Below are 15,148 nucleotides of genomic sequence, written 5' to 3'. Positions count from 1 at the left end.
CATTTCATTGGGTTTATGTTTTTAATTGTTTTCATTACTATTACAGGTCGTCCTCATTTAGCAACTACCTCGTTTAGTGACTGTTTGCAGTTATGACAGGGATGAAAAAGTAACTTTGTGACCAATCCTTGCATTTATGACATTTGCCGGTCTGTAAAGCAAAGGAAAGATGAAGTGAAATCATAAGCACAGTTGTGGTTTCACTTAGCAACCACTTCGCTTAACAACCAAGTTGCCAGTCCCAATGACGGTCGCTAAACGAGGACGACCTGTATATTTTGTAAGCCGCCCAGAGTCCACTGGAATGGGTGGCTCTATTAAATCTAATAAATAATAACAACATGGCCTTCATATTAATTAATTAATTAATTAATTAATTAATCAATCAATCGCATTTGCAGCCTGCCACAAACAACTTGCTCCCAACAGCTAACCACCACCGCCATCATCATTTTGCCGTGGTGGGTTGAGAAATTCCAGTGGACCGCATAACTTGAATCTGGTTTCCTTTTGCTGAGATACCTTTGCCGATTTAATAGTAGCTTTGTAATCTTTTTATTTGTTAACATAAAAACAGAGCCTGATGGAAGACGGAGGGGAGGCATGATAGCCAAGTTCAGTTCCATGAAGGGAAGCCGCAGGGAAGACGGTCAAGGCCTCACCTCTGGGAAAGAACTCTTTCCCGCAGACACAGAAACCAGGACCAGTTTCAGCTGCCTAGATTTCATTTAAATAGAGGGAAAAGTTCCAGGCGGTAGGATCTGTAGCATAGTGGAAGAATTTCCCTATGGATGTGCTGGGTTGCCCACCCCTGGAGGCTTTTAGGAAGAGGCCTGACAACCACCTCTCATGGCTGGTTGAATTGGTTTTCCTGCACACTGCAGAGGGTGGACTAGATGACCTTTGTGGCCCCTTCCTTCTCTACGGTTCTATGATCCTATGAAAGTAAATATGCAACTGGGTAAGTGACATGGCTTCTAAACCTGGATAAGCTTCAGAAATGTGGTTGAAGCCCCATGTTTTTTTTTTTAATCTTTGCTTAGCTAATCCCAGTTAAGTAATTTACCCAGACCCTCTCCCCAGTTAGATGGGACGTATGACTGAAAATTCAGATCGCTATTACATCCCAGCTGTAGGCATGAATTGCCAGTTACCAGCAAATTATTTTCTGGGAACAGCAACCACGATGAGCCATGGATTCCTTGCAAGCCATTAGCACTCCACGATATGGTCTCCTGGAGTTGTAGCTGTATGCATCTGGGGGATCCTCTGGAGATCCCCAAGGACAGAGCTTGGAATCTGCATGCAAGGCAGTTGCTCAGATTCTGCATTAAACCCTCCCCTGAACATTCTGTGGTTTTCTCTCTCTGTGTACCAAGTAACTTTCTGTTTTGTGCAGATTCTGGAGAAGTACGAGAAGGATGAAAGCGATGCTGACACTTCTGGGGACTTCATCCCTGTCATTTTGTATGACTCGCTCAGGTCAGAGTTTGAGAAGCTGAAAGAACAGCACATGGAGGCTCAGGCGGTTCTGAAGGCCCTTGAAGGCCACAGAACAGGTGGAAACTCTCTAAAACTCATCCCAGTGGAGGTTTATGAACAGCTGAAGGTTGATTATGAGAAGCAAATAACAGCTCTTAAAGAAGGTTTGGAGAAGATCAGCTGCCCGGACAATCCAATCCGTAGGAACCAAACAGTGGAAAGTAAAGCTGGCTTGGAACTGGAAGGAAAGAGCCAACTCAACCAGGTGACCAGAGAAGAGGTGGAAGAGCTAGTGAATGAGTTAAGCAAGACCCAGGAGAAGTATCAGGCAGCTTTGGCTGAGGTGAAGCTCCTTGAAGATCAGATTCAGCTGGGGATCTGGTCTGTGGAGGACAAAGAGGGTGTGGAGAGCTCCAGAATTGAACTTGAGACTGTGAAGGCTGCTCTGCACCAGACCCAAGAGGAGCTGAAGGAGCAAGATCAGAAGGTGAAGGATTTGGAGGGGCTGCTTGGGGCTCAGGATGAAAGAGTTCCCCAAGGCTGCTCCACTGAGGCGTATGAGGAGGTGAAAGCCGCGCTGGCCGCCTCCTTGGATGTGGTGTCCAAGGAGAAAGAGGCCCTTCTAATGAGGTGTACCTCTGCTGAAACAGAACTCAGGGAACTGAGAGAGTCCTTGGAGGAGAAAAACCATGAGCTGCCCGGAGGAAGTCCTTCGGTCAGCTGGGCCCTTCAGGAGGAGACTGGCAAACTGCGAGCGCAGCTGGAGGCCATGGCAAAGCAACACGAGGAAGTGAAGGCTCACGTGGAACGGCTCCGAGCTGGGCGGGAGAAACTGGAAGAGGAGCTCCAAGCCACAAGGGAGAGGCTGGCCTCCCAGTACATCTCCAGGCTGGAGCACGAAGACATGGTGGGAAAGCTGAAGGCTTCCCTCTCAGAGGCTGAAAGGAGGTTACTGGAGATGAAAGAGAAGTACAGCTCCATCCGGACAGAGCTGGCAGAACTGCAGAGGACAACAGAGAGCTACAGGCAAGAGTCGGTGCCCCTGGCAGAGCATGCTCGTGCCAAGGAGGCCTTGGAGGGCACCCTGTGGGAGCTGAAGGCCAAGGCTAAGCTGTTGGAACAGGAGCTCAAGGTCAAGGCCCAGGAGGCCTCGCGCCTCCAGGTGGAGCTGGACGAGGTCCGTCAAGGCGCGGTGTCCAAGGAGTCTCACGAACAGCTGAGGGCACGCTTGCAGGGTGAAATCGATGTGCTGAACGTGAAGCTGAGCGATCTGGGGTGCAAGCATGAGCGTACTTGCACGGAAGTCTTCCAGGTGCAGCGGGAGGCCCTCTTCATGAAGAGCGAGAAGCACGCCACCGAGGCTCAGTTAGCAGTGGCCGAGAAGCAGCTGCAGAGCTTGCGGGCCGAGTCCGGACGCCTCCAGGAGCTGCACAGCCACATCGAGGACTCGGCCAAGCTGGTCAGAGAAAAGGACAAGAAGGTGAGCCCTGGGGGAGATAGAAGCCTCTGCTGAAAGGAGGTGGCCTTCTTGTTCCTCGGAAAAGGCGCTCTCAGACTCGTCCTGCCGTTCCAGACTTGAAAAAGTATCTTCTTTGCTGTCTCCCATGCGTTGATAAAAGTGGAATGTTAATTCTTGGAGTAGCTTATGAGGCAGGGTTCCTTCATGCGTATTACATTGAATTAGAATTGGTATTAAATAATAGTTGGACGAGAGCCGGTTTGGTGTGGTGGTGAAGGCACCAGGCTAGAAACCAGGAGCCCGTGAATTCTAGTTCCCCCTTAGGCACGAAGCCAGCTGGGGGATCTTGGGCCCGTCACTCTCTCAGCCCTAGGAAGGAGGCAATGGCAAACCACTTCTGAAAAACTTTGCCAAGAAAACTGCAGGGATGTGTCCAGGCAGTCCCTGAGGATTGGACACAACTGAACGGATTAAAAAAAAAAAGTGACAGAACTGGCAAGCTCCAGGCCCCACTGTTACCTGTTGGTGACCCAGGAAGCGTGTCTTCTATGTTGTGGCACCTGCTCTCTGGAACACCACTCCACCCAGGATTCATGCAGCCCCCGTCCTTGTTTAAGCAAGCCCTTAAACCTGGCTCTGGCCCTGGGTTCAAGTGGGTGGGAGACCCCTCGTGGGATGTTCTGGTGGTTTAATTGATGGTTGATTTCCTCCGGACTTTCCTTTCGGATGATACATTCTGTGCTTTATTGTGTTTTATTGTGACGTTTTGTAAGCCGCCCAGTCGTACAGATTGGAGCGGCCTAAAAAATCAATCAGTCAGTCAATCAGTCAGTCAGTCAAGATGGACTGAATACAGGATTGAGCAGTATGAAAGAAATGCACTGAGGTAGCTTGGTCCTGTAGAGACAGTAAATGAGGATTGAATCCCCAAAATAAATATGTGAAGGAAGAGTGAATGGGTCGAGAGGAAGGAGGAGATGAGAAAGTCACGGTTGCTAAGAGAAGTGAGAAACCTGAAGACCAAAAGGTAAGGTATGAAATTGTGGAGGGATGTGGTAGAAGGAAGGATACCTTGCTAGGAATGGAAGCCTCCTGATTATCATGCGTTGCTTATTGGATGTGAAAATAAGGGTTGCCCAGGTGTCACTATTTCCCATTCCTCCTCGGCAGATCACAGAACTCTTGAAAGAGGTCTTCAAACTGAAGGAGGCCCTGAAGGACCTTTCAGAGCTTTCCAGTGGTGCTTCCTCTAAAGGGATCTTCTCACCAAAGGCAGAGAGCGAGCTGGAAGTGGCCACCTTCCAGAACAGAATTAAAGATCTGGAGCAGCAGCTGGTCGTGAGTATCATGCAAAGGAGGGTGTGGGAGGAGAGTTGAGGAGGGGAGAGGTTCTAAGGGCTGTTTTGTGAGGATCTGTCAAGCCCAACTGTCTGGTTTCTTTCATCTGAGATGGGTCAGATGTTCCTTGGAAAATCGACAAGGAGCCCATCCAGGAAAATCCCACCTCCAGATGACATGGAGGTGACATGTCTTCCATGTATTTGGCCAGTTCTTTTAACAACTTGATGGCACATAATCAACCAACCAACCAACCTACCTACCCAAAGCTCTTGGCCATCAGTACACCTTGCTGACTGGTCAGATGCCATGGGGAGTTCTCCCTTTTATCCACCCCCAAACTCCCAAGATCCAAAGCACAGTGTCTGCTGTAAGCACATCAGACGGTCATCCTGGCCTTGTGGAAACTGCCAAATCAGGAGACCCTCCCGCCAGTCTATCAGGTGAACCCCTCCACTAAGACACATAACAATCGAGAGGCCTTGTGCTAAGCATCTTGGCTTTGTGACTTATTCCAAAGGACCCGCTTAATTTATAGATGCTTTGACTGACTGACTGACTGATTGATTGATTGATTATGTGCCATCAAGTCATTGTCGACACTTAGTGACCACATGGATAGATTTTCTCCATGCTTAACAAATGTTTAGGAAAGCTCATTACAAAGCAAGCTTAAGGATCCCGCCTATCTCTGTTTTAATGAATGAGCTACATATTCCTATTGCAGGGTAGGGTCCTAGACAGCCCGTCTGAATATACATTCATATGGAGAAGACCTGGATACGCATTCATGCGGCTAAGATGCGTGGCTTGCAGGCACAAAGAGTTCCCAAACCGTGGTGTCCACGGGATCTTCCTTCTCAGCAGGGTGGAAGCAGCCTTGTGGCATTGCATCACAAGGTTTCAAATTTATTTATTAAGCCTGTTTATATGGCCACCTATCTTAAGCAACTCTGGGCAGCTGATAAAAGAGCCATCTGAAACTGGGGAGGGGGGCTGTTCCATAGGCAGGTGTCCCAAGAGAGAAGGCCCACTTCCTTTTTTTTTTAATGTATATATCTAATTTTGATTAAGCATTTTGATTACAATAGTAAAATCTAATACAAGCTGAAATTTTGGACTGTGTTCATGAAAATACCTTTACGGTCTTTAATAAATTTTCCTTGATAAGCTGGGAGCTCTGTAAATGACTGGGCCAAGGAATAAATGAATAATTTGTATTGGATCATCCCCATCTTGTGGTCTAACTGGAACACTGCATCTTGTTTTAAATTCCCTGACACACCCCCCACCCCAGCCTTTTAAACTCTTTTTTTAAAATCACAGCAGCTGTGACTTTCTTTCAACCGAGAATGGTTGTGTGTTATTATGTATATATATGATATGACATATGATATGATAATGATTTATTATTGATAAATATAACAAGAGGATGTGATGAAAAGCAACCAAAAATATAACAGTACTAATAAAATCAGAAAAGAGTACACAGAATAGTGAATAAATAAGTGACATTTGTAGAACCTAAAATATATATCCATAAAATGTTAATATAGAACTAGCTCCTTTAACGTATTATTACATCTAGCGATATAAACCATCTATTGCTCCATCGTCTCAGTTTTGGTACAATAAGTTATTTCGATACAGTGATATTTATATAATATACTTAGATTCTTAGGTGCCTTGAAGTATTAAATGTAGATAAGAGAAAAAGAAAGAAAAGGGGATATTCTATCAATACTCATTACAGTTTTGGATATTAAGGTTACAAGCATTATAATTATTTGGCTTTTCTTCAGAATTAAATATAATGAGTATATAATGAAATGAAAAAATGAAAGAAGAGCAGACATCAAGGTATTTGTTTTACAAAATGCATGTTAATATTTGAAGTAAAAAAGAGGTTATACATACTTGATTATAGCCAAAGGCCAGAAACAGATAATCCTGCTGAAGACAATAACATTAAACAAAACACTGAATAACATTATTGCTTTTCAAAAGGGGGCTTCAATATGTGATGTCATGGAGAAGGGTTTTTTAATACGTTTTTATTTTTCTAAAAATTTTATCCACACACAATTAACAAAATAATCTTTAAACTTGAAAACAATCTTTAGAAAATTAGAAAAGATACAACCCCAAATGGAGAAAAAAATACAAACTGAGAAATCAAAAGTAGAAAAAGAAATCCCAGAGTCACTTGTTGAGATGGGTGGCTACAGAAATCAAATCAAATCAAATCAAATAAATAAATAAATAAATAAATAAAACCTTATATTTTATAATTATCAATAGTCAGTGATTTTTTAATAAATACTGTACAGCACTATGCTATAATTAGTACAAAATATTATTGTAAAATATCACAACTTCTCTGCCATAGTAACTCCTATTACTGCATCCTTTGATTACTGTACAGGCAGTCCTCAACTTATGACCATTCGTTTAGTGACTGTTCGAAGTTACAATGGTGCTGAAAAAAGTGACTTGTGGTGTTGCAGCATCCCCACAGTCACGTGATCAAAATTTGGGCACTTGGCAACTGGCATGTATTTAAGACGGTTGCAGTGTCCTGGGGTCCCATAATCGCCATTTGCAAGCTTCCCAGCCGGTGTCCGACAAGCAAAGTCAATGGGGGAAGCTGGATTCACTTAATGACCATGTGATTCACTTAACAACCATGGTGATTCACTTAACAACCACGGCAAAAAGGTCACCAAGTTGGGCACGACTCACTTAGTGACTGTCTCGCTTAGCAATGGAAGTTCCAGTCCCAATCGAGGTTGTAAATCGAGGACTACCTGTAGTAGAAAACTATGTCATGGAGAAGGTAGTCAAAACCTTTCTCTCTTGTTCCCAAAGAAAGGACACTGAATAATGGATTTAAGTTACAGCAGTGTTTCTCAACTTGGCAACTTTAAGATATGTAGACTTCAATTTCCAGTATTCTGAATTCTGAAGTCCACATACCTTAAAGTTGCTAAAACTGAGGAACACTGAGTTACAGGAGGGCAGATGGATTGAAAGAATGTCCTAACCATAAGAGTGGTTCAACAGAGATACCATTAACCCAGAGAGGGAGTGAGGTCCCTGTTAGCGGGTGTCTTCAAGATGAGGCTGGACGGTCTGGGGTGGTTCATTTTGGATTCTGGTGCCCAGGAAGGAGTTGGACTCCATAGCTTTGAGGGCCCTGCAATTCTGTGATCTGCTTGTGAGTGATAGTATCTCAGGCTGAAGAGAAGTTTCCATGCATTAAACTTAAACCGAATTGGGAAACAAGTTACATTTGTGAGGAGCAAGAAGATGACCTTGATGGAGAAATGCAGGAACTGGTACCTAGGCAAAGGGGGCTGAAACATTTTTTAAGTCCAGGACAGCCAGATAACATTTGGAAGCGGCTCAGACAGACACCTCCCTAATTCACAGGAGTATAAGGAGGGGAGGCGGTCCAGCACAACCAGGCTTGCAAGATTCTCTTATTGCAGCCAGTCTCAATAAAAGGAGTTTTAGCCCCCCTGTGGAGTTGATTTCCTGGTCTGGCCTACCTAGTAGGGCTGACAGTTTGGCCTCATCAGAGATTATCTTGGAAGGGAATTAGCAAAGTGGATTGAAAGGGAATGAAAGAAGAGAGTCAGGAACAGGATTAGCAAGAGAGATGGCACTTTCCCAGCACCTCTGCTGAATCGGGGAGGATGGAGCGCAGCTCAGCCGCAGGATGAGGCCCCAAGTCCTCCCCTTGGCCTCAGTTTCTTCATCGTTTCCCAATGGAGAAATAACAATTCTCCAAATGTTATCTGGCTGTCCTGGGAAACAAGTTACATTTGTGAGGAGCAAGATGACCTTGATGGAAATACGCAGGAACTGGTACCTAGGCAAAGGGGGCTGAAACATTTTTTAAGTCCAGGACAGCCAGATAACATTTGGAAGCGGCTCAGACAGACACCTCCCTAATTCACAGGAGTATAAGGAGGGGAGGCGGTCCAGCACAACCAGGCTTGCAAGATTCTCTTATTGCAGCCAGTCTCAATAAAAGGAGTTTTAGCCCCCCTGTGGAGTTGATTTCCTGGTCTGGCCTACCTAGTGGGTCTGATGATTAGCCAAATCCAGAGGTTATGAGAGGCTGAGGGGCGAGTGATGGGGGGACATTATTTTTTGGAATTGCCTGATCCTGCTGGTTCTGCACATTGCCTATTAGTTTGTTTAACGTGTTTTGTAGCAGTGTACCCTTTGCTGGGTATACCCCCATGTATATAATCTGTGAGAGAAAATGGCCATTATTCTGCATAGTGGTTTTAGGATGCTTAACAAACACATTCATTTTTAATTATTGTTCATCTGGTTAGATGTGTAACTTTTCACATGGCAAAATGTGAATGAGAACGTGCCACGTGTCATCTTCAGGGGGGTTCGGGTGTCATAGTAAGCAACACCCACATTGTACAACGTCACTGTTGCAGAGCTGCCTTGACCTCCTGAAAGCGTCGGGGCTTTTGCTGGGTTCTGAAATCAGGTAGCTGTGCATGGATGGCACGGCTAAAGTTTAGGACTTGCTGTATATTTCTGAATTCTTGATGATAAAATTTTTACTATGTTTTATTATACTTTACTCTTACTGTATATTAATTAGGGTATTTATATTGATACTGAATTTTAAATTCTGTTTTTGTAAACCACCCAGAGTCCCTCCGTGGGGGCGGGGGGAGATGGGCGGTAATAAAATGTGATGAATGAATAAATCAATAAATCAATAAAATAAATTAGCTACCTTCAGTGCAGTTATTCTGCAGAGTAACAGAAACGGGGAGCAAGCTGCCCTGTTTTTAGGTGAAGAAGGGCAATGCCAGCGTCCGCACCTTGAAGCTGAGAGGTGCCCGGCGGTGGCTAGCTAAGTGCCTCTGAAACAGCCAACCTCCTGTAGGGAATTTTAAAATCCACCCCCCGGGTCTTCACAGGATCAATCCTTGGGAGTCACATTACCAACCCAATGACAGACTTGCGTGGTAGATTCCAAGTGAGGGCTGTACACAAGCAGACTCCTCAGAGGGAGCTAAAACAAGTTCCCAAGGCAGGAGAAAAGCTGGAAGACGCCTGTGGTCACAGTGAACTCCCGCTGAACCAGTCCTGGCTGAGCCAGCCAGGATTCGCTTCAGCTGCGTCCTCTTTTGTTCCAGGAGGCTGAGCGGCGCCACAGCAACGTCATCTCCTTGTACAGAGGACACCTGCTCTACGCCATCCAGGTGAGTTGGCCCAGGCCTCCATTCCTGACGGAGAGTCGGAGATCTGGGGTGGGCGGCGGGAGAGCGGGGCAAATCCGGAACACCTTTGCAGCACGGCCAATTGGCAAGTTGTCCTCTACGGATTCTTCTCGGGACGGATGGTGGGGACAATCCGTAGACGCTCTTGTCTCCACGGGGCTTCTGCGGGAGAAGTTGGGATGGGGGGACGGAGGACTGCTGGTGACGAGGGCCCAGCGTGTGTGCCTGGATGCAGACACCTGTGCGCGCAGGTGTTGCCTGAGCATCTCCCTGGGGTTTCAAGTGGTGTCCTCCTTTTTCCTGAAATGCTGGCCAAATGAGACTGGTGTGCTGCCAAAATTAGACACCTGTTTCCCATCCTCACCTTCTCTTCCCCTCCTGCTTCCCCCCCCCCCACTGCTTTCCCCGTGACTTCTCAGTACCTGTCCAGATGCAGCTGTTGGTGGGGGGAAGGTCAATCTCCTCACCTGGGTTCTTGGAAGGAAGGGGCGGGACGGCTGAGTGGAGCGGACCCATCACGGGATATCCGGGAGGTTGGAAGGTCACGTCACGTGTCCATCGGTGCTTGGAGTGCATGTCTGTGTGCTTAAGCATGTTGCGTGTGGGAGCGTTGCGACTCGTGTCTGTCTCGTGTCCCCCATTGCATGGCGGGGAGGGAGGGGGGCCCTTGGGAAGATCTGAAATCGACGTGGGTCCTCAAGGTTTGAAAGCAAATTTGTCCTCGGCTTGTGGGTTTTGGGACGTGGAAACTTAGAAATGGGGCAGGGCCCCTGGCCCAGAGCTTGGATTAGGAAGCCGTGCTCCTTAAAGGGAAGGTGGCTTATTTTCTTTCATTTGCTCTGCTAAAAAATCGTCCCACTGGAAGTAGCCAGCTCGAGGAAATGTGCTGGAAATAAGCAGACGAAGCGATAATTTTAATTGGGCCCACGAGTGTTTAAAATATAAGCCAGGTTCACATATTCTGCTAAGCAGGGGCATCTGGGTTGGGGAGAGTATCGGGTGGTGGTTGCCCAGCCACCATATTTGACTTTTTGAACCCCTGGGGACACCCCTGTTGCCAAATCACAGTGTGGCGGGGTTTGTGTTTAATGTGATGTACGGCTTAATGTTATGTCTGAACTGACTGACTCTGATTGATCAACAAACCATGATTCAAACAAATTGAGTCTCAATACAGTGTGAGAGTCCAGCCGTAGACAGTGGCCAGTGTGATATAGGGACTGAGTGTTGGACTAAAATTGGGGTTCAGGCCCCCCCTCCCTTTGAGCCGTGGAAGTCCCTTTGGGGATTTCGGGCCAGCCCCTCTGCACAACTTACCCCACTGGGTGATTGTTGTGGGGATAAAATGAAAGATCATCTCTGTGTAGACTACCATGAACTTTCAGGGAAAAAAAAGGAATATAAATGCAGTTATACACACACACACACACAAGTATGTATCTTTGGGGGTGTGGGGGGGGTGTCTTTGCGCGCACACACACACACACACACACACACGTACCCATGCTTGTTCCGAAGTTGCTTTTGGCTCTGGAAGAGGGTAGCTGCCCGTCCCTAATAAATAACACGTCCAAGTTGGCTTAACATTCCTGTCCCAGCAAGACAACTTGGCAAAAGGAATTAGATACTCCTGGTGCACATTGCAGTGTCCCAGTTTCTTGGGACCCTTCATACAGCCACATTAGGAATGAACTATGCAGTCCGATGTCCAACTGGTCAGCACAAGAGCCTCTGAGCGTTCCGGTACAATCCCCCACTCAGCCCTAAAGTCTTCCCTGGCCATTCCTGGACCACGTTCTTATCTTTCCAGCCAGACCTAAAGTATGACAAGGAAGGAAAATGTGTTTTCTGAAACCTGCCAGAACGATGTTTCTCAACCCTGGCAACTTCAAGACGTGTGGACTTCAACTCCCAGAATTCCCCAGCCAGCCATGCTGGCTGGGGAATTCTGGGAGTTGAAGTCCACACGTCTTGAAGTTGCCAGGGTTGAGAAACCCCACCGTAGAAGGAAAGGCAAGATGTCAATTTCCCCTTGGAAGTCCTCTCTGAATCGTACAAAACCCAGCAGAACCATTCTTAGTGTTCTCAGCCTTAAAAATGGAAGCCCCGTGGAGCCATCTTGGTAACCGACACTGGTAGACCCAGATTCTTCGCCCTTTTGGCCAGTGCAGGAGTCGGGATCCACCGTCACACCCTGTGGGAGGAATTCCACAATTCTGCTTGGTGCGAAGGGGGCCTCCTCCTTGCTCCTTCTGTGGCCTGCTCCGTCTTTCTGATTCTCGCCCCTTTCCTCTGTCCCCTTCCGTGTCTTGTTCTGAAAACTCAAGAGCCCCTGATAGTTTTTCTTTTCCCCTGTCCCATCAACCTTCACATTTAGCTTTTTCTGTGTCTCTGCAATGCTCTTATTTGCTTCGAGAGATCAGGCACTGCAGCTCATAGCAAGAACCGGTTTCTACCTTTCCCTTTTCTCATGGATAAGAGCGAGACGCACCAGAGGCCACCCAGAATCGTTGGGAGTCACGCGGTATATATATCTTTAACAAATAATAATAGAGATGTTGCTGGATTTGCTGCTTTTGGTTTGGCACCTGCAGCCTCATTAAGAGCTTCTTCCTGGGAAACTAGACCGACCATGCATGGCGAGCTGACTTTATTATGGCCCTGGACCAGAATCCATACATAAAATGGAGCCATAAAAGAAACTGGGGAAACTGGGATGAGCAATAGATACCTGCCCCCCTCCTTCTGTAATGTAAGATATCTTTGTTGCTAAAAAGCAGTGCTTTTGCAACGGTTTGTGTTACCTTCAAGATTTAGCCTGCCAGAATGTAATAAATGTAAAATTCATCTGGACGGCGAGGCATTTTTTCAGTGTGGCTGTGCAGGACAGGCTGTGTAGAGTTGTGCACAGGATTGATTGATTGATTCATTCATTCATTCATTCATTCAATTTGTGTTGCCACCCATCTCCCATGCGCGACTCTGGGTGGCTCACAGAGTTAGAATAACAAAAACCCAAACACCTATGAATAAATAACCAAAAACAGCAATCACAAAAACCATTGAAAACAAGTTAAATGATTAACCATGAAGCATAAAATGGGGTGTGTGTGCGTGTGTGCCAACCAGCAGCTTACGAGCAATGCAACCACCTTGCAGGCTGCATACCTCCATGGGAACCCCAGGGCTGATGGCAAAACCATGTCTTCGGGGTCTTCGGAAAGGCCGGAAGGGCCAAAGCCAATCTAACCTCAGGGGGATGATGTTCCAGAGGGTGGGTGTCATGCCAAAGAAGATTCTCCTCCCGAGTCCCGTTAGATGAAACTCCGTAGTGGACAGGACCTGTAACATGCTTCTCTTGCTGAACCTGATGGGATGGGTACAGGTAGTCCTTGACTTACGACCACAATTGGGACCAGAATGTCTGTCGCTAAGTGATGCAGTCATTAAGTGAGTCACGCCTGATTGTACGACCTTTTTTGCCATGTCATTAAGCAGATCACATGGTCATTAAGTGAATTCAGCTTCTCCCATTGACTTTGCTTGTTGGAAGTCCCCTGGGAAGGTCATAAATGGTGATCACGTGACCCCGGGATGCTGCAACTGTCATAAATACAGGCCAATTGCCAAGCACCCAAATTTTGATCACATGACCAGGGAGGACGCTGCAACGGTTGTAAGTGCGAAGACCACTCGTAAGTCACTTTTTCAGCACTGCCGTAACTTTGAACGGTCATTAAATGAATGGTCGTAAGTTGAGGACTACCTGTAGATGTAACTGGAAAGGAGGTCCCTCAAATAACCCAGCCCCATGCCATGTAGGGCTTTATGGGTCATAACCAGTATCTGGAGTTGAACCCAGAATCCGACTGGCAACCAATGCAGCTTGTGGAGCAGAGGGATCACAGGCACTGATCTTGGAGGGATTCCCCTTAGCACCATCAGTCTCCTTGGATGACAGACCTGTTGCTGGGTTTCTTTCCCCTGCTCTCCCCTTGCAGGGACAGATTTGAATAAGGCAAGAGCAGTGCCCGCCAGAGCGCCAGGTCGAAGGCTGAAGGAAAACCTCCCGATGCGCGCCAGCTCACCTTTCCCTTCCTTTCTGTTCCAGGGCCAGATGGACGAGGACGTCCAAAGGATCCTCTTCCAGATTTTGAAGATGCAAAGGCTCCAGGAGCAAGGGAGATGAGACAAGGCGATGGACTGCAGACTCGACCTGGGGTGGGGTGGGCAGGCTGGGCATTTCCCTGGGGGAGAAGGACATCTAGGCCACACCAACCATCCAGTCCAACTGTGAGCCAGGAGGGAGCTGACCAGCTCCAACCCAACACCTTTGAATTGCTCCGCAGCAGGCCGGAGACCATGGAGGCTTGTGTTTCACCTTTACCTTTCCATGTTGGGCAAAGCACTACTGGTTGAATTTCTGCCTGCCATAACAATGTTAAAGGCTACATGGTCATTGCAGGGAGAAAAAAAAACGAGTAGTAAGAGAGATGAAAGACCTAGAGAGGGACGGGGTGTGATCCACAGCGGTCAGCTGCTTATTTCCAAGAGTCACTGGGGCGAAGGGCAAGGAAGGGTCCCAATTCTTCCTTTCCCAGGAAACGTACTGGGGAATCTCAGGCCAGTCATTCTCTCTGACCACAGTCTACCTACAAGGCTGTTGTTTGGGTAAAGCGTGCACAAATACGTAGCTTTGAGTTCTATACCAGGGTGTTGGTGTGTGTGTGTGTTAAATAGTTGAGTTGGTGGTCACACCTGCGTAATCAAAGCCTCACCTCTTTTTAACATGTTTTATAACACATGCAAAAAAGGAGTCGGGCTGCCATCTTGACTTCTTTGACGCCCCTGACATCCCTGCTCTGCACAGAAGCAGTGGTAAGTAAGTTTTTAACCCAGAGAAGGAACAAAGTAATTGTTGGGAGTCTGGGGGCTGAAAGCAACTCAGTGCATATGCTGAAATTTTAGAGTGTGAGAAACCCACAAGATGCAACATTGGGCAAACAATCAGATTGCTTAAACCCTTAACAACTAATCATTGCTAATTGTTTAACAACACTTTCTTTTTAAACTGAAATGGCTGGGATGAACTACCGAAAGCCAGGAAAACTTTCAGTAGCCAGAAAAACTGTGGTGGTTGTCTTCCATGGTATTAGCACTCCTGTGAGTATAAGTGTCAGTGGCTTACTTCTGAGTAAGGGTGTACATAGGATAGTGTTGCAAATAAGATTTCCAGGGCTGGGGTGAGCCCTATGCAGCATCTTAGCTTTTCCCATGATGTGAATGAATATAAAAAAATTGTGCTAAAAAGTAAAAAGAATTTATTCCTGCACTGAGCAGGGAGTTAGACTAGATGTTCTCCGGGGTTCCTTCCATTCTATGACTGGAGTGTCTGCAGGGTATGGGTAAAAAAAAAAATCAAAATGGCAGCCACAGCAGTGTGACTGAAGCTCTGCCTGTTTTTTAAGTGTGTGTCAAGGCTGCCATCTTGACTTTTTTGACCACACCGTCAACACCCCCAATTCTATGGCCAGCCTGCTTGCTTCCCTGATCAATTCTACACAGGCTTCAAAATGGCATTCTTCTGGATACAGCTTTTAAAGGTGCA

The 15,148-nt window shown here is 46.7% G+C and overlaps 1 protein-coding gene across 1 annotated transcript in view; it reads left to right on the top strand.

Moving 5' to 3' along the window:
* The window catches only part of ANKRD24 (ankyrin repeat domain 24), a 40,065-nt gene extending 25,891 nt beyond the window's left edge, over positions 1-14,174 (top strand). The window contains exons 16-19 of the mRNA XM_063290973.1: positions 1,400-2,962; positions 4,112-4,279; positions 9,457-9,522; positions 13,652-14,174. Of these exons, the coding sequence (XP_063147043.1) occupies positions 1,400-2,962; positions 4,112-4,279; positions 9,457-9,522; positions 13,652-13,729 (1,875 nt within the window). The 3' untranslated portion in view covers positions 13,730-14,174. The remainder of the gene's footprint in view (positions 1-1,399; positions 2,963-4,111; positions 4,280-9,456; positions 9,523-13,651) is intronic.
* The last annotated feature ends 974 nt before the right edge of the window (positions 14,175-15,148 follow it).

This window comes from Candoia aspera, chromosome 1, assembly GCF_035149785.1.
Source record: "Candoia aspera isolate rCanAsp1 chromosome 1, rCanAsp1.hap2, whole genome shotgun sequence".
Classification (NCBI taxonomy): domain Eukaryota; kingdom Metazoa; phylum Chordata; class Lepidosauria; order Squamata; family Boidae; genus Candoia; species Candoia aspera.
This window is presented reverse-complemented; position numbering and strand designations above follow the sequence as displayed.